The 20,234-nt window shown below is 40.8% G+C and overlaps 1 protein-coding gene across 3 annotated transcripts in view; it reads right to left on the reverse strand.

Moving 5' to 3' along the window:
• Positions 1-20,234, reverse strand: part of LOC145350803 (pleckstrin homology domain-containing family G member 1-like) — a 171,797-nt gene that overhangs the window by 35,861 nt on the left and 115,702 nt on the right. For all 3 annotated transcript variants that reach the window (XM_080200113.1, XM_080200112.1, XM_080200114.1), the window contains one exon: positions 1,115-1,215. In XM_080200113.1, the coding sequence (XP_080056239.1) occupies positions 1,115-1,215 (101 nt within the window). The remainder of the gene's footprint in view (positions 1-1,114; positions 1,216-20,234) is intronic.

Consider the following 20,234-nt stretch of genomic DNA (forward strand, 5'->3'; position numbering starts at 1 on the left):
ACGTTTCCCAAATTACGAGTGACTACACAGTAAAAGTACTTTAGTTGGTTGCACAGAAAGCCTAAAAGTCATGGAAAGCAATATAAATCCAAGTCCTCTGCATCTTACTTCATTTTTAATTTTACAGTTGTCTAAAAATGAGGAATTATGATTGTTTTATTTGTATCATCATAATTTGGCAGCAGCCAACATGACAAGTTCAATAAATTGACAGTTTTATCTACTGGACAGAATTAACAGAAACTTGAATATACTTAAGGAAATATTTTTTGCGGGGTTATAGGGAAGTAGCAGGGAGTGGGATTGATTGAATAGCTCTTTCAAAGAGTCAGCATGGTCACAATGCCTGAATGACATTGTGGATGATTTTAATGAGCGGGAACACTAACAGTGGTGGAAACAGAATCTACAGTAGTTTCTCAAAAGAATCTTAATGTGAAAATGAAAAATTAGAACAGATGTTGGAAAATGAAAAACATAGTCACAGAAAGCCTAAGCTGGACAGGGCACGCAGCCCCTTCCTACACTGTTAAATTCAATAATTATCACTATCTTAATCTTGACAAGACTCCTGATCGTCCTTCCTGTTGACCATGTTTTCCTTCCTACACTGAACAGAGGTGGGGGAAGTATTACTTTCATTTATATAGCATCTTTAATACAATAAAACAACCCACAGTTCTTAACAGGAGTATTATAAAGCAAAATTCAACACCAAACTCTGCAAGGTAAAATGATTAAATACATGGTAAGAGAGATCGGTTTAAAAGGAGGGTCTTGTAGGAGGAGGGGGGGGGGGGGGGGGGGGAAGAGAGAGAGAGAGAGAGAGAGAGAGAGAGAGAGAGAGAGATAGATGGAGAGGGGCTGAGGGGGTCTGGAAAGGAATCTTAAGAGATTCAGACATTGAACTTTAAGGCATGATCACCAATGGCACAGCGATGTACAGGAGAAAGTCCCAAATCATGAAGAATTGATGATCCAATACGTTAAAAAAAAAATCCCATTTAGGGCAGGAAAATTTAAATTAGAGTCAACTGATTACCAGTGTGTGTGTTTAGACCAGATTTGAGTTCACCTGCAGGAGCCTTGCTAGGTTTATCAGATTAGAACCTACCTGTTGAAACGAAAAATGTCTCTAATGTTTCCAAACAGAGCCAAGCGTTCTTCTATCCCCAGTGGGAGTCTTGATTGGTCATTGATACAGTCAAGATAGTCCTAAGAACAGAACAGAATCAAATTAGAATACTTTTAGATACGTAGGTATGAGGTGACATCTAGCCCCACCCTTCTCACACATTTCCATCATTTCTTTTCCCCAGACCCAACACCAACAAGCTCCTCGAATTATTCAAGAGTGTTTACTTTTACTCCTCTAATGGAGCCAACAGCATCCAACACCTAACACAGTTACAGCTTTGCTGGTGAATTTGTACAATTTGTGCCTGATGAAGGAACAGCACTCCAAAAGCTCGTGCTATCAAATAAACCTGTTTGGACTTTAGCTGGTGTTGAGACTACTTACTGTGTCTACCCAAGTCCAACGCCAGCAACTCATGTTTTAATATAGGAAATACTGTGTGTAAACTGCTTGCTGTAAAATCCCACAAATATTGACGTGATTAATAAGCAGATAATCTGTTTTAGTGGTGTGGTTCAATGGATAAATATTGGGTAGGCCATCAGGAAAACTTTGAAATAATGCTGTGGGTTCTTTTGCATCACCTGAGGGAGCAGACAAATGGCCTCAAGTTAGCATCTAATTCAAAAGACATTACCCTCTCCAGTGCAGTACTGGACTAAAATTTTATAGAACAGTACAGGCCCTTCAGCCCTCAACGTTGTGCCAAGCTTTGTCCAAACCCAAGATCAAGCTATCCCACTCCCTATCATTCTGGTGTGCTCCATGTGCCTACCCAATAACAGCTTGAAAGTTCCTAAGGTGTCTGATTCCATTATCACAGCAGGCAGTGCATTCCACACCCCAACCACTGAGTAAAGAAGCTACCTCAGACATCCCTCCTATGTCTCCCACCATGAACTTTACAGTTATGCCCCCTAGTAACAGCTACATCCACCCGAGGAAATAGAGTGGACGTGCAGGGACTATCAATCCCTCTCATCATCTTATAAACCTCTATTAAGTCGCCTCTCATCCTCCTCCACTCTAAAGAGAAAAGCCCTAGCTCCCTCAACCTTTCCTCATAAGATCTACCCTCCAAACCAGGCAGCATCCTGGTAAGTTTCCTTTGCACTTTCTCTAATGCTTCCACACATCCTTCTTATAGTGAGGTGACCAGAACTGCACACAATATTCCAAATGTGGTCTCACCAAGGTCCTGTACAGTTGCAGCATAACCCCATGGCTCAAACTCAAACCCCCTGTTTTGAAACATCATAATAATAATAATCATCATCATAATACAGCCCAGCTTTAGTACTCAAGTTCCTATAGTGGGGCTTGAATCCATGACAATCTGACTATGGCAAGCTTACGACCTACTGAGCCACTTCTAGTAAGACAAAAAGCACAACACAACCATGTCATGATCATTTGCAAGCCATCCGTTACCACAGTCACATCATTTAGGCTAACTTTGGCAAAGCAAACCAGACACAGATCAAAGCAGCAGTAAGCAGCAGCTGGCACTTGGTAAGGCTTTACTGCATCTCAGAGCTGCTTGCCAAAGTGCTAACATCTGGATATCTTTTCATTAATGGTCCAAAGTCTCCTGTAAATTGCAAATAATTAAGGGGTTAAGATGTCAGTGACTATGTAATGAAAACACTGGATACAATTTTCTATTGCTGCCAAAACAAAAGCATGTACCAGTCAAACCTTCCAACCAACATCCACACAATTGGCTCCTTGCCTAGAAATCAGAACAGTTTGTAATGGACACAAGATTAGAACGTCTTCTGCTGCCTGTATCTGATCTCTCACCAAGTCTCATTCACTCATTACCCATGCTCATTGGTATCCCATCTAGAAACAGCTCCAGTTTAAAATTCTCAACCTGATTTCCAAATCCTTCTATGACTTAGCCTCTCTGTATCTCTATGATCTCCTCCAGTCCTCCTCCCTCCTCCAATTCTGGATTCTGCATCCCTCCACTGGCAGCCGCTGTGCCTTCAGCTACCCAAAACCCATTTCTGGAATTTGCTACGTGAAATCCCTCTGCCCCTTTTAGTCTCTTAAGATGTTCCAGCAGAACTTTCTCTTTGACCGGTCCTAAAATCTTGATATGGCATCAAAAGTTCTTCGATGGTCTTCCTGCAAAGTGCTTTAGGACATTTTACTCTGTTTAGCTTATAAACAAATTGTCTTCCAGCAAACTGTTGTTTGTGCAACAGCCTCTTTTCCTTTAGAGAGCACAAGATATGGAGGAAATCATTTTAGTGTTCTGTAAAAGCCTGGCAGCATTCTTGTGACACAAGTTAAAGTTCATTTAATAGTCACAAGTAGGCTTATATTAACACTGATGAAGTTACTGGGAAAATTGTCAAGTCACCACATTCTGGCACCTGTTTGGGTACACAGATGGAGAATTTAGCATGGCCAATGCACCTAACAAACATGTCTTTCAGACCATGGAAGGAAATTGGAGCACTGGGAGAAAACCTTCACAGACACAGAGTGAATGTGAAGATTCCACAAAGGCATGTGACCCAAGCCAGGAATGGAACTTGGGTCCCTAGTGCTGTGCTAACCACTGTGCCACTGTGATCTACACTGGCCGGCAGCACTCGTCACACCTAACGGTATTGGCCATATTCATTTTTTAGCAGTATATCCAAAAGGAGCACAAAATAATCCTTTGTCCATTGTACACAATGGTTGCTTCATTTCACTGTTGGGGCACAAACAGGTGGATTTTAATTTACTTTACTGCCCAATATTGGTGCAATGAAAGAGAGTAGCAACCTTGAGCAGCACACCCTGGAGAACACCCATTCTTCCTTCAAAAGAGTGCCATGAGATCTCTCCCCAAAACAGAAATGCTCTTGACTTCAGCTCTCATATGAAGGATGGCACCTCCAAATGTACATACACTCAGCATGGCAGAGGTGCATCAGTCTCTGAATTCTTGGCTCAAATTTCTGCAGATTTAACTCAATATTCAGACTTAGGTGAAAGTCAAATGCCAATCTGCAGCCTTGACTCTTGAATACATAGAATTGTCCATATAACAGGAAGCATCAATGCAGTCACTATAATAGTAGCAGGTAGAATGATGTTACATTGGACCAACGAGAGATTGTGATGGACATCCAATTGCAACAGATAAACCATACTGGGCCCATTATACTTAAAACTTTCTTCTAAAAAAACAAAAACATCAAGTAAGCTCCAGAAACTAAAGTACTGTAGGTTAATGATAAAGGAACAATTAAAGGACAAGTGCAGACTAGAGGTCAGTTTGTAACTGGATCCGAAAATAGTTTCTTGACTAATACAATTACCACAAAGTATTTTACCTTTACCATGTCCTTACATTAAATGGAAGCTATGATCCATTCTGCATGCTTTGATACTGACAGCAATTGCTGTTGGATGTGAGCTCCCATGAGGGAGTGGGCCCTGTATCACTTGTTGACAAAGAACAAAGTTATTTTCTGACAATGCATCAGATCTTCAAGGAAAGAACAAATTTGCATTTGTATAGCACCTTTAGTAAACTCAAGACATCCCAAAATGTTTTACACCAAACAAAAGTACCTTTTTAAAAATAAAGCTCTGAAAAAGTCACCAGGTCTGGCAGCATCCATGGAGATAAAGAGTCAGGTTTTATTTGATAGTAATGGGGTGCAGGGAGGGAGGGCCATAGAGAATTGGATATAATCTGAAACAAAACATTTTTCAAAAGTTTATTTAAAAGGGATAAGACATGACTGGAGCGCTCCAAGCTGAGATTTACTCTTTTTTCTCCCTGTGGCAGGCTGGGGATAGTTCCTGCACACATGCTGACCCAGGGGACTGGAAGTGTCTCCAGCTACAGCTCCTGGAGGCTTGAGTTTCAGAGTGGAGCAGCAGCTGGAGACACTGGACCACCCGCAAGTCAGAGAGTATTGTGGATCGCACGTATAGAGAGATGGTCACAGCGCAGGCTCAGGACAGAGAGAGATAGGCAGGTAGTGCAAGAATCTCCTGTGTCATTCCCTTACAAAACAGATATACCACTTTGGATACTATTGTGCATCTTTGCAGGAAAGCAGCAGCAGCTGCTAAACTCGTTGCACCGCGGTTAGTTCTGCTGCTGAGCGGAGAGGCAAAAAGTGTGCTAGTGCAATAGTTATAGGGGATTCAATTGCAAGGGGAATAGACAAGTGTTTTTGTGGCCACAAACAAGACTCCAGGATGGTATGTTGCCTCCCTAGCGCTAGGGTCAAGGATGTCTCAGAGCAACTGCAGGACATTCTGAAGGGGGAGGCCAGTGGTCATAGTACACATTGGTACAAATAGTATTAGGTTTAAAAAGGGATGGCAGTCCTAAAAGCAGAATTCAGGGAACTAGGACAAAAGTTAAGAAAATTGGACCTCAAAAAGGTAACAATCTCAGAATTACTACTGATGCCATATGCTAGTCAGAATAGAAATGACAGGATATAAATCGGATAAATACACGGCTGAAGATGGTGTCGGGGGAGGATTTCAGATTTCTGGGACATTGGGACCAGTTCTGGAGGAGGTGGGACCTGCACAAATTGGATGGGTTACACCTGGGCAGGACAGGACTGATGTCCTAGGGGGAGTGTTTAATAGAGCAGTTGGAGGGTTTAAACTAAATATCAGTAAGAAGTCTCTCAACACCAGATTAAAATCCAACAAGTCTATTTGGCAGCATTAGCTTCTGGAGCCTCCAGTTCCTTCTTCACTTGAAGGAGGTTGAGGTTCCAAAAGCTTGTGCTGCCAAATAAACCTCTTGGACTTTAACCTGGTGTTGTGGGACTTCTTACTATGCTTACCCTAGTCAAATGCCGGCATCTCCATATCATTTAAACTAATACGCCAGGGGATGTAAGGAGTCAAAGGAGGGAGCAAGGACAATGTGGGGAGAAGGTTCCAATTACATCAAAAATCAGGAATAAAGTTAAAAGGAAGGAGAACTCAGGAGGAGATGTTATTAATGGAAGTATTAGAATTCAAAAAGATGGTACAAAAACGAGCATAAGGGCACTTTATCTGAATGCTCATAGCATTCAAAACAAGGTAAGTGAGTCGATGGCACTATTCATTGCAAATGAGTAAGATTTGGTGGCCATTACAGAGACACGGTTGCAGGATGGTCATGACTGAGTTAAATATTCAGGGTATCAGACTATTCAGAGAGACAGGCAGGAAGGTAAGGGAGGTGGTGTAGCCCTGATATCTAAAGGATGACATCAGGGCAGTAATGAAAGGTGATACAGGTTCTATGGAAAAAGGTTGAATCCATTTGGGTGAAAATTGGAAATAATGGAGAAAAAGTCACTGATAGGTGTAGTCTACAGGCCACCAAATAATATCACAGTGGGGGAAGAAATAAACAAAAACTGATGCACATAATTGGTACTGCAATTATTATGGGGAAATTTTAATCTACACATCAATTGGTCAAACTAGGTTGGTCATAGCAGCCTTGAGGAGTAGTTCATGGAATGTATATGCGATAGCTTCCTTGATCAGTGTGTAATGGAACCTACGAGGGAGCAAGCCATCCCAGATCTGGTTGTGTAATGAGACAGAAATAATTAATGATCTTGCCCTTGGGGATCTCTCGGAAAAAGCGATCACAACATGATTGAATTTGAAATACAGATGGAGTGTGAGAAGGTTAAAAATCCAATACTAGTGCTTTGTACTTAAACAAAGGCGACTACAATGGAGCGAGGGAGAAGTTGGCTAAAGTAGGCTGGGAACAAAAATTTTATGGTGGGACAATTGAGTTACAGTGGAGGACTTTCAAAGTGATTTTTCAAAATACTCAGCAAAAGCATATACCAGTGATAAGGAAGGACTATAGAAAGAGATAAATCAGCCATAGATATCTAAGAAAATAAAAGGAGGGTATCAAATTGAAAAGGAAATGCATAGAAAATGGCAAAGATTAGTGGGAAACTAGAGGATTAGGAAATCTTGAAAGGTCAACAGAAAGCCACGAATAAAAGCTACAAAGTAAGATGGATTATAAGAACATAAGAAATAGGAGCAGGGCTCAGAATATAAAATTAGATAGCAAAAGTTTCAACAAAAAACATAAAACGAAAAAGAGTGGCTGAAGTAAACATTGGTTCATTAGTGGATGAGAAGGGGGATATAATAACTGAAAATGAGGAAATGGCTAAGGCATTGAACAGGTACTGAGTCGGTCTTCACAGTGGAAGACACAAATAACGTGTGAAAAATTGACAACAAGGCGGCTATGGCAGGTGAGAACCTAGAAACTATTATCATGAAAGAGGTAGTGTTGGGCAAGCTAAATCGGGTCTCCTGGTCCTGATGGAATGCATCCCAGGGTACTAAAAAGAGATGGCAGGGGAAATAACAAATGCACTTGGGATAATTTACCAAAATTTGCTGGATCTGGGATGGTTGCCACAGATTGAAAAAACAGCAAAAGCAACAGCACTGTTTTAAAAAAAAAAGGTAGACAGAAAGAGGCTAGCCTATAGTTATAGGCCGGCCAACTTAACTTCTGTAGTAGAGAAAATGCTCGAATCTATCAAGAAAGAAATAGCAAGACATCGGAATATAAATGGTCCCATTGGGAAGACGGAGCGCGTGTTCATATAGGATAGGTCATGTTTAACTAATTTGATGGAATTCTTTGAGAACATTACATGCACAATGGACAATGGGGAACCCGTGGGTGTGGTGTATCTGGATTTCCATAAGGCACTTGACAAGGTGCTACACCAAAGGCTGCTGCACAAGATAAAAGGTGCATGGCGTTACGTCTAATGTATTAACACGGATAGAGGATTGGTTAACTAACAGAAAGCAAAGAATGGGGGTGAATGGGTGTTTTTCTGGTTGGTGATCAATGACGAGTGGTGTGCTTCAGGGATCAGTGTTGGGACCACAATTGTTTACAATTTACATTGATTATTTGGAGTCGGGGACCAGCGGTAGTGTATCAAAACTCAGATGACACTAAGATGAGTGGCAGAACAAAGTGTGCAGAGGACGCTGGAAGTCTGCAAAGGGATACAGATAGTCTAAGCAAGTGGGCAAGGGTCAGGCAGATGGAGTACAATATTGATAAATGTGAGGTCATCCATTTTGGTAATAACAGCAACAAAATGGACCATTATTTAAATGGTAGAAAATTGCAACTTGCTGCTGTCAGAGGGACCTGGGTGTCCTTGTGCATGAATCACAAAAAGTTGGTTTCCAGGTGCATCTGGGAATTAAGTAGGCAAATGGAATTTTGTCCTTCATTGCTAGAGGGATGGAGTTTTAAAAACAGTGAGGTTATGTTGGTGTATGTGGTGCTGGTGAGGCCATATCTAGAGCATTGTGTACAGTTTTGGTCTCCTTACTGGAGAAAGGATATACTCACTGGAGGAGGTGCAGAGGAGATTCACTAGGCTGATTCCAGAGTTGAGAGGGTTGTCTTATGAGAGACTGAGTAGACTGGGGCTATATTTATTGGAATTCAGGAGAATTAGGGGAGATCCTATAGAAACATATAAGATTATGAAGGAATAGATAAGATAGAAGCAGGGAAGGTGTTTCCACTGACAGGTGAAACTAGAACTAGACGGCATGGCCTCAAAATAAGGGGAAACAAATTTAGGACTGGGTTGAGGAGGAACTTCTTCACCCAAAGGGTTGTGAATCTGCAACATCTGGCCCAGTGAAGTAGTGAGGCTACCTCACTGAATGTTTATAAGGCAAGGGTAGATAAATTTTTGAACAGTAAAGGAATTAAAGGGTTATGGTGAACAGGCAGTTAAGTGGAGCTAAGTGCACAAAAAGATCAGCCATGATCTTATTGAATGGTGGAGCAGGCTTGAGGAGTCAGATGGCCTACTCCTGGTTCATATGCTCTCTTCCACCTTTCAGTTCCAAAGAAATGTCTTCTTAATTTTGAATTACTGTTGTAATGTAGGAAGTAGCAGCAAATTTGCTTGTAACATGGCTCCACAAACAACATGATGATGATCAGATAATCTGTTTCTATGATTTGAGAAATAAATGTTGGTCAGGACACCAGGAAGAACTGGTCTTCAATATACTAACGTGGGATCTTTTAAACATTCATCTGAATAACTAAGGCCCTGTCTGCATTAAAATGTATCACAAGGACAGTAACTCCAACATTGTAGCACTCCCTCCACAGTAGAATGTCAGCCTGGATCATGCTCCAATCTCTGAAGTGGAACTTGCAGATGCAACTTCTTACACAGCAGAATGCTTCCAACTGAGCCACTGACAACACTTTGCCCTGGGTGAATAGCAGGTGTGATATACATCAAAATAAATAACACCAGTCAATTGATTTGACAATTTTCATACTTCAACACATGGATTAATGTGTTATTAAAATAGCAAAGCAGTCATTAAAATTGCAGTGTTTGGTATACAATTGATCCAATATGCAGCATCAATGCAATGGATACAAGAACCATATGAAATTGACAGGCAGGAAAAAAAAACTCTAGGTACATCAAGCCTGTCCCACATCGTGATAGCTGAATCAACATGGGTGAATAATTCTTCTCTCCCCAGTCGTGCAGTCTCCTGGGAGAGTCAAAAGACAAAAAATCCAGGGAAAAAAATTCCAAAATTATATTCAAGGAAATTCCTCTCCAACCCCTTTGCACATTATGAGAGAGCACGCGCTGTGTGGCAGGTAAACCACGCATGGCCAATTTTATCTAACTTTTCACATGATACGTTCTACAAAGAGCTGTTGATAAAGGAACAGCCAAATCACCTATTGCTCAAAGTAGGTTAATGGCAGAAATGCATACCCGAGATCAGAACGCAAGCAGAGAGAATAGTTCATTTACACGTGAACTTACAACATTATACCATTTTGTCACATTGGACAAAGACAAGGATCCATGCTGATATAAGCAACAACCAACAATTTATGGCCCACTGATAGTGTAGTAGAGGCCTTTTGGCCCATTGAGTCTGCATCAACTCTCTGACAAAGCATCTTACCCAGGTCCTCTGCCTATCCCTGTACATGATATGGAGTGGCCGGCTTTGGACTGGGACAAACACACTAAAGTCTGCTACCAAATAAACCTGTTGGACTTTAACCTGGTGCTGTGAGACTTCTTACTTGTCTAGCCCTGTGCCCCACACATTTACCATTGCCAATCCCCCAATCTACACATCTTGGGACACTTGAGGGTCAATTTAGCATGGCCAATCCACCTCAACTGCACATCTTTGGAGTGTGGGAGAAAACAAGAGGAAACCCACGCAAACAACACAGTCACCCAAGGCTGGAATTGAACCCAGTTCTTGAGCTGTGAGGCAGCCGTGCTAACCACTGTGCCACCATGCTCACTCAAGATGTACCTATAATCTGAGGTGTCTCAGAAAATGGTGAACTTCAGAACTTCAAGCAGCAAACAAAATTGCATTTGTATAGCATCATTTACAACAGCAGGACATTCCAAAGCTCTTCACAATCAATTAAGCACTTTAAGTGTAGTCACTGTTGTAATATAAAAAGTGTAGCAGTCAATATGCACATGGCAAGATTCCAAAAGCAGCAATGCAAAAGGCTAGATAATTTAGTGTTGCTGTTTGAGGGATAAAAACTGACCAGAGCATCAGGGAGGACTCACGTGCTCTTCAGCATAGTATGATCTTATATTCTATCCAACCAAAGGGGGAGAATGCAGCCTGGGGTCAATGTCTCATCCAGAAGATAGCATCTCCAACAATGCAGCACTCCCTCAGTGCTGTACTGGAGTATCATCCTGGGTTGCCACTCTTTCGGAATTGGGGTTTGATTCTATGATTGTCTGACGCAGAGGAGAGAGTGCTATTACTGAGCTACAGCAGCACTTCACCTTTATGCATTGGAAACAGTAACTATATAAAAAGGAGGATTTTAAATTTATACAAAATATGGGGAGAATAATGATCATATCACGTGTCACCCTACGCACCCTCTAATAAAATTACATTAATTTCATTACAATGTTAATGTAAGTCACCTGTGACACTAATGAATAAACCTTGAACTTTAAAAGAAATAAGTGAAGGTGTTAATATAAATTTCTAAATGACCAACTTTGAGAATAAGAAAAGATAGTTTCCATTGGTAACAAAAGGGCAATAAATTGTGGATTATAAACAGGAAACTGAGAAAAGTCAGTAGACTTCCTCTTTAAGACAACATGTTTTCACACAAGATTGAACAGATTATTCAAAAAGGAATCAGCCAAGTATTTGCAAAGGGATACAAAGGTAAGAGGAGAACGGAAAGAGTGGGCAGCTCTGGCTAAAGAGTAAGCACTGCTGTGTGTGTGTTGGCCTTATTACAAGCTTAGGTCTTGCTGTAGGTATTGAGAGATACTGCACATTTAAATACATTAGGATTATGGCACCTGCCCTATATGTACGTACTCAAAGGCTGCAATCCAAATTGGAGGTTTATCTGTTTTACATGTGATGCACCTTGGCCCAAAAAACCTTAGAATCCTGTCTCTAATGCAAGAGTTTGCCAGTTTTTGATTTGATTAGTCACATGTATTAGTATACCATGAAAAGTATTGTTCCTTGTATGCCATGCAGACAATGCATACCGTTCATAGAGAAAGGAGAGGAAGCAAAATGTACTGTTAGTCAAAGAAAATAGAGTAGAGTAGAGTTTTAAAATAAAAGATAGAATTAGAGGGTATGCTAGGCACAGCTTGCAAGAAGTCACCATACTCCAGCACCATCTTGATCTAGCATCAACTTTCTCATTCTTCCAAAGAGTTTATCATCTGGCTATGATTCCACATATGGCAGAAACATTACTGCTCATCCACCTAGTCCTTTATCCCAACTGTGGTATTCTTTATGTATGCATGATACAAAACAATTAGAATTAAGATTATAACCAATTCCTTCTCCCTCCCTAGTCCAAGGAAATGGAAATCAAAGCAAAAAAAGTGTCCTTAACATCTTAAGACTGGCCAACTCACCACCATCCAGCAGTGAAAATGGAATTCTGCAGATCTACATAATACTATTGATGTAAGCATTCAAAACAAACTAATTGGTCAAATGGATGAAGGGCTGTAGAGTGGGTGAGGTGTGGAAGACCTAACCATTTTTCTTTTAAATACAACTAGGCTAAGTCTTGAGAACTGAGGCAATCCGTCTAACCAGCCTGCCTTGGCACTCACCTCGCCCTCATGGCTGCATCCCATCTGCTTGCTGTTTGGGACACCACCCATGTTTGCAAACAACTGTGCAGAAACACAACACAAAAGGAGCTTGCACAGGGTGGAGTCTATTGGAAAAAGCAAGGAGAATGAATTCAAGGGCATTCTTTGCCCTTATTGTTTTTTTTATAAATTTTTACTCAATTCTTAAAGATACAAAGCTAATGCTCAGAGTGGAGCAGGAAGATTCAACTTATCAATTTCCATTTAGTGACAAAGCCTCTCAGTTTGAGATGCATACAGTAATTTTAGGATTTCTCCTGTAACATTGGATTTGCCAAAGTTCAAAACAAGGTTTTGGTCAGGCTAGGGCTAAAATAGGATCAAATATTGTGCTCCTTTCTGTCAATGACAATTTTAATAGTTTTTCCAATGAACTCTGAGGATCAGCAACCAGAGAATCTAAATTTATAATAATTGATGAAGAACCTGGAAGGGAGTTGAAATGCAAACAGAACAGCAGAAAGATTTGCGAGGATGCTACTGGGACTTGATGGTTTGAGTTATAAAGAGAGCCTGGGTAGACTGGGACATTTTTCCCTGGAGCACAGGAGGCTTAGGAGTGATCTTATAGAGGTCCATAAAATAATGAGGGGCATAGATCAGTTAGGTAGTCAACATCTTTTCCCAAAAGATGGAATGTCTAAAGCTAGAGGGCATAGGCTTTAAGGTGAGGGGAAGAGATGCAAAAAGGGTCCACAGGAACAATTCCCCCCCTCCCCCAAACACACACACACACACGCAGGCGTGTGTCTGGAACGAGCTGCCAGAGGCGGGTACAATTTTATCTTTTAAAGATCATTGAGACAGTTACATAACTAAGATGGGTATAGAAGGATATGGGCCAAATGTAGGCAATTAGGACTAGCTTAGTGGTTAAGAAAGAGTGGCATGGACAAGTTGGGCCAAAGGGCCTGTTTTCATGCTGTAAACCTTTATGGTTCTATTTTACAGAGCAAGTCCATTTGATTATAGAATGCTCAGCTTGAAAATGAGATTCAATTGTAACTTTTTGAAAGGAAGCTGGATGTATGCTACAAAACACAAAAGTACAGGAAGGTGATGGGAGTGGATCAGGTTTCAAAGCCAGCTAGATATCTTGAAGATTCTCTATGATAGAATTTCATTATAAATATAAATGCTTGGAGATCATGAAACACCACACATGACAAAACTAATGCCCATCTAATCCAAACAGCCAGATTGTTAACATCCGGTTAAATCTTTGGAGTACCCAACTCAATAGTAAATCAAGTCCCAATTTGGAAAGGATTCAACCTGCTTCCCAGTGACAATTCCTCGAACTTATGTTCAGATTTTCAAACATTAAAATACACATTGACACAGGCATGCACAAGGGAAACCAGCAGCAACCCTCCCCCCACAACTCTCAGCATCAAAATACTGCCACCCAGGCCCAGACAAGTGTCTGTTGAAAATTAGACTTGGAATATCAGGGATTATCCCACGTGCTTCAACTTTGTGACAAAGGCAAAGGCTGAATAATTTGTATTTCAGAGCAATTCAAATTCAATTGCAACTTTTATTCAAAAATCAGAGTGTAGACACACAAAACGTCACATTTTGTTGCTCCTACCAAATCTATTGATATCTTGTTGAGTTGGCCACAAGTGGAAAGAATAATATATGAAAGCAATGCCCTTATTTTGATCCAATGTGAATAATAGCATAAACTCTCACACACTGAGTAATCAAAATATAAAGCAGTGTTTGCATGACTGCCAGAAACAAAACAAACTAGCAACTGGCGTCAAGTTCACCACTTACCAAACACTGAATCAACTCCTATCATGTAGAATGTTACAAGCTCTACTGAAGTGTTCCTTCTTGTTTCTTTATCTCACATTAAATCGCCATTAGTTAGTTCTTCCCCTCAAAGAGAAGAGTAGCCTATGGCCATCCGGGACTATGTCAACATTATCTTGTTCTCTCCATTGTTGACATGGCTTTGCAAGTCTAATCTTTGTCAGTCATCTCTTCACTTTCTAGTGTCTCCTTTCTCCCCATTTCTCTCTTGCTTAAGCAATGTCCAACCCCATCCTTTCTCCAAATTTCTAAAAGGCATTCAGTAAGATGCCACAAAAATAAGGGCTCATAGAATTTGGGGGTAATACATTGGCATGAATGGGGGATTGGTTGATGGATAGAAAACAGGCCTTTTTCTAAGTTGGCAGACAGTGAATATTTGAGTGCTACAAGGAGTAGTGCTGGGGTCACAACTGTTTACAATCTATACCAATGACTGAGCTGAAGACAGAGCAAGGTATTCAAATTAACTGCTGATTCTCAAATTCATTGTAGGTTAGTACAAAAGTAAACAAATCCAACCTGATCAGTTGCCACACCAGCCATCAGCAGCAAAGTGATTAAAGGGGTTGCTGACAGCGCTTCGAAGCAACACTTACTCAGTAATAGCCTGCTCAGTTTGGGTTCCAGCAGGGCCACTCAGCTCTTGACCTTTTTACAACTTTGGTTCAAACATGGACAAAGAGCTGAATGACTGCCTGTCCTTGACGTCAAGACAACATTTGACAGAGCATGTGTCGTCAAGGAGCCCTAGCAAAGCTGGAGCCAAGTGGGAATCAGGTGGAATACTCACCACTGGTTGGACTCATACCTGGCAGAAAAGGAAGATGTTTGGAGTGGGAGGCCAATCAGCTCAGAACAGGAGCTCCTTATCTGCTGCTTCATCAATGACCTTCCTACCAACACAAGGTCAGAGGGAGAATGGTTGCCAATATTTTTGTAACATTAACAACTCTTGAGATACCAAAGCAGTCAGTGTCCATATGCAGCTAGACCTAGACAACATTTAGGCTTGGGCTAATAAGTAGCATTCATACCACAGAAATGCCAGGCAATGATCACCTCCAACAAGAAAATTCAACCATTCCTCCCCCCTGCCCCACCATTCAGTGGCATTACAGAATCCCCACTAACAACATCCTGGGGGTTGCCATTGACCAAAAACTGAACTGGACTAACCACAGAAACGTTATGGCTGCAAGAGCAGGTCAGAGGCTAGGAATTCTGCCGAGAGTAACTTATCTCCCAACACTCCAAAGTTGGTCCAACATCTAGAAGGCAGAAGTGAGGCACATGCTGGAATATTCTCCACTTCCTGGATGAGTTGAGCTCCACCAACAGTCAAGAAGTTTGACACCATCCAGGACAAAGCAGCTTGCTTGACTGGCACCCATCCACCACCTTCAACATCCACACCTTCCACCATGGTGCACATTAATGCAAAGTGGCAACAACCTACAAAATGCACAATGCAATTTACCAAGGCTCCTTGGACAGCACTTTCCAAATCTGCAAACTCTAGGATCAAGGGCAAATGCATGAAGCATCACTAATTGCAAACTCCCCTCCATGTCTTCCTGATTTGGAACTATATTCACTGCCATTGGGTCAAAATCTGGAACTCCCTTCCTAACAGCACTGTGGGTATAACTACATCACAGTGACTGCTTTGGCTGCAGTCTTTTTTTTAAAAAAAAGAGCAATTAAGAATGGGCAACAATTGCTGGCCTAGCCAACAACACACACATCTCATGTGAAAAACTTAAAATAGGTGAAAATGTAAACTCTGGGCCAGACAGAGGCACTGCAAAGAAATGTAGACAGGTTCAGCAAGTGGACAAGATGGCAAATGGAGTAAAATGTAGGGAAGTGTGAAGTTATCTACTTGGTCATTAGAATAGAAAAGCAGAATAATGTTAAGGGAATGATACTTGTAAGTGTTGATATCCAGAGACTGGAGTCTGCTCATACAACAAATACAGAAAGTTAACATACAGGTTCGACAAGAAATTATGAAAAAAAATTGCATAATGGCCTTTATTGTAAGGGGATTGGAGTATAAGAATACAATTACGACATGGTTTGGCGAGACTAGATTAAGAATACCGTGTGTAGTTGGTCTCCACAAAAGGTATACTTGCATTGGAGCAAACGTTCGTTAAACTGGTTGAACCCTAGATGAGGCAGTTTTCCTATGGTGGGAGGTTGAGTAAATTGGACTTATATTTTCAGCAGTCAAGAATCTCATTGTGTTCCTTCCATTGTAGGTTTCAGTGGGGTAGAGTAGACACAGATTTTTTGATTCCCCAACCTGTGGAAACACAGGGGGTGCACGGTCTCAGAATAAGGGGCCCCCCACGTGGAGGAGAAATTTCTTCGCTTAAAGGATTGAGAATCTTTGGAATTTTCTACTCCAAAAGGGTTGTGGATGCTCCATTGTTGAATATATTTAAGGTTGGGATTGAGAGATATTTGATCTCTCAGGAAATTAAGGGATATGGAAGTAGTTGGGAATATAGAGCTGATGCCATGAATATGTTAAATAGTGGACAGGCTCAGTGGGCCATATTATCTCCTTTTGCTCCTTGTGTTCCATCGTGCCTCTTCTGTGAGGCACCAAACCAAATAAAGACTTGATTGACAGGATTTTTGAGGAGAACAGTCACATGGACAAATGTGGTTTAATCAAGGCAAGTCAGCATTGATTGGTTAAAGGCAATCATGTCTAACCAACTCAACTGAGTTTTGATGAGGTACAAGGCAGATAATTGTGAATTGCAAAGAAGATAGCCATAGACTTCAAGGGGATGTGGATAGATTGGTTGAAAGGGCAGATTTGCAACAGTTGAATTTAATGCAGAGAAGTTACATTTTGGTAAGAGGCAATATAAAATATGATAAATAGAACTAATACAAGGAGTTAGACAGGTTGTGAAAATGCTGAAATCTATTACTCAAATCCTAATACAATGAGAAAATCATAGCAGATTCAATAATGTTTTATGAAAATAAAATGGTGTTTGAGACAACTGTTTTGAGAATGTAACCAAGAGGGCAGACAAAGGGGAGCCAGTAGATACAGTATACATGAATTTCCAAAAGGCATTCAATAAGAAGCCACACAAAAGTTTAATATGTAGGCTATAGAGTAGGAGATAGTATATTAGCATGGATGGAGGAATGGTTAACAGATGGCAGATAGCAGGTAGAAACAGGCAAGTTGGCAGGCTGAAACCCATGGAGTGCCACATGGAATAAGACTGTGGCCTCAGCTATCTATATCAGGGATCGGCAACCTTTGGCTTGCAAACGAAACGTAGCCCAGTACAGAACCAAACATGGCTCTTTTGTTATTTTCAAAGTAGTTGCAACTTTTAAAATTAAAGTGAAAATTAATTCAAAATCTTAAAGACATATTTAATCGTGTCAAGATGGTCTTTGTCTATTTCACCTTAACTGTTCATTTTAACAACGAGCCATCCGCTCGACTTACTGGAGTCTGTGCATATTTTCTTTTTATTCGCTTGGTTGAGAAATCTTTGCACCTTCAAGTGTGATGGCGAACTCTGACCCCCAACAGAAAAATGTCAGAAGACAAATGACAAGTATCAAAATTTAATGTATTTCTGGGTCATATTCGAGAGACTGCTTTCAAACAAAAAAAAATTTAGAACAGCAAAAATGTGCAGCATTTGCACAAAACACCTACAGGGTGACAAGCAAAAAAAAAAGTCCGAGGAGCTGCAGCAAAAAAAAATGAACATTCAGCTAAATAGCCTGCTGGCCTAGTCAAAAATGAAAAAGGTGAGAGCTTAAACTCTGCAGGCTCAATAAGCACAGAATCACTGCCGCACAATAATTAGCACTGCTGCTTCACAGCACCAGGAACCTGGATTCAATTTCAGCCTTGGGTGACTGTGCAGTTTGCAAGTTCTCCCTGTGTCTGTGGATTTCCTCCAGATGTTCTGGTTTTCTCCCATACTACAAAAGGTATGTAGATTAGGTGGATTAGCCATGATAAATGGGCAGGGTTATGGGAATGCCCGGATAAGATGTTCTTTCGGAGAGTTGGTGCAGACTCAATAGGCCGAATGACCTCCTCTGCAATATATGGATTCTATGGTTCTATTGTTCAAGGGGGGAAGCCTTTCACCAATGGGGATTATATGAAGAGATGTATGCTAAAAATCAAAGTGGGTAAAAAGATGCAGCAGCAGAAATCACATTAAAAGAAAGTTTGAGTACAACATTTCATTTGCAACATTATTAAATCATACAATATCAAGTTTTATATTTTCAGTCATGCAAATAGGTGTTCTTCTAGTGGCTTTGTTAATTACTTGTACTGCAGATTGACTGTTTGGTTTGAAAAGATTGCTGACCCCCTATTAACATCCCTGGCTTGAATATAGAAACAGAGTGCAATGTATGCACAGTTTACCAACAATACAAAGCCCAAGTGGGAATATAAACTGTGAAGATAATGCAGAGGCTGCAAAAGAGATACAGGTTAATGGTTAATAAGATTGCAAGAGAATTTAATGTGGGGAAAAGTGGGGTTTGCTTGGTTAGCAAGAGTATAAAAGTGGAATTGTTTTGAAAAGGTGATGTGAAGGCTGTACAAAGACTTGTACATACTCATACAAGGAACAAAGTTAGCATGCAGGTACAACAAGCAATTAGGAAGACCACAGTGACATTTACTGAAGTACAAGAAAGTCTTGCCACAGTTGAATAGGGCTTTGCCAAAAGCACACTTGGAGTATAGAGGTTTTGTCTCCATACCTAAGGAATGATATATTTAGTTTATGGCGACAGAGCAAAAGGTGCACTAGATTGATGCCTGGGAGGAGATGTTTGTCCTTTGCTGACAGACTGAATAAATTGAGTCAACATCATCTTGAATTTAAGAAATCATTTCAGTTGAAACACAGATTTAAGGGACCTGATAGGGTAGGCACCAAGGAGGGACACAGTCTCAAAATAAGGGGTTGATCATTTCAGATAGGAGAAATTTATTCTTTTGTTGACACTGTTGAATTCTATAGATGCTGCAGCATCTATGTTCACAACCAGGTGGATGTTTGAATACTGAAAATCGAGGGCTACACAGAGCAGGCAAGGCATTGAGAAGGACATCAATTATACAGAAGAGACTCAAGGGACCAGATGGGTGACTCCTTTTCTTATATTCTTAAACTGGAGCTTACAATTCTAAAGTGGGTGCAAGAACAGAGACCAGGAGACATGAATCATAAACTGAAGATGGCAAGATGGGTTAAGAAAGAGGATAAAATGGACACAGGACTCTGAACTTTATGAAGTTAAATTAGCATCCAAGGGAAATAATTTGCAGGGTTACTGAAGGGCACAGAGATTGGACTAGGTAAGTTGGATCTTAGAGTCTCTTCAATGGGACTTGAATCCACAACCTTCTGGTTCAGAGACAATAGGGGGAAAGGGTTGTAAGTCTTCAGAAAATCTTGCCAGCAAAATGAACAAGAATTTTAGGAAAAGATAGCTTTAAGGAGTTTCCTCAAAAAAGGAGTGGTGCAAAGAGGCTTAGGGAAGAAATTTCAGAGCTTACAGCCTTGGAAGCATATCTACCAATGGAGGCATGAAGACATCTGGGAAGCTCAAGAAGTCAGAACGGGAGAAGTGATTGAGGTTAGACAGACAGGGATGCATGAGGCCATTTATTTATTTTACAACTCCAGTGATTAGTCTGTAAAAGGGGATACTCCTCTCAAGTGCTTAGCAGGATTGTACTAAGGCCCCAGGAATGGAGGTGCCTGAAGAGGGGCCTGGCCTGTCCTGAACCTGCTCAACTGGATTGCTGTTGCCATGGTAATTCAAAGCCTACTAATTAATAGGTTCGATTTGTCTCAAGGAACTGATTAGTGACTTCCAATTTCTTTCTCCAAAACACATCTGCTGATGGATCTCACTCAGGAAGGTGCCTCATATAGGGTGCTGAGATGGAAAGAAAGCAGTAGGTACGTTTAACTGGTTGTCAAGGGAAA

This window comes from Carcharhinus amblyrhynchos, chromosome 12, assembly GCF_965287045.1.
Source record: "Carcharhinus amblyrhynchos chromosome 12, sCarAmb.v2.hapA, whole genome shotgun sequence".
NCBI classification, from domain to species: Eukaryota; Metazoa; Chordata; class Chondrichthyes; order Carcharhiniformes; family Carcharhinidae; genus Carcharhinus; species Carcharhinus amblyrhynchos.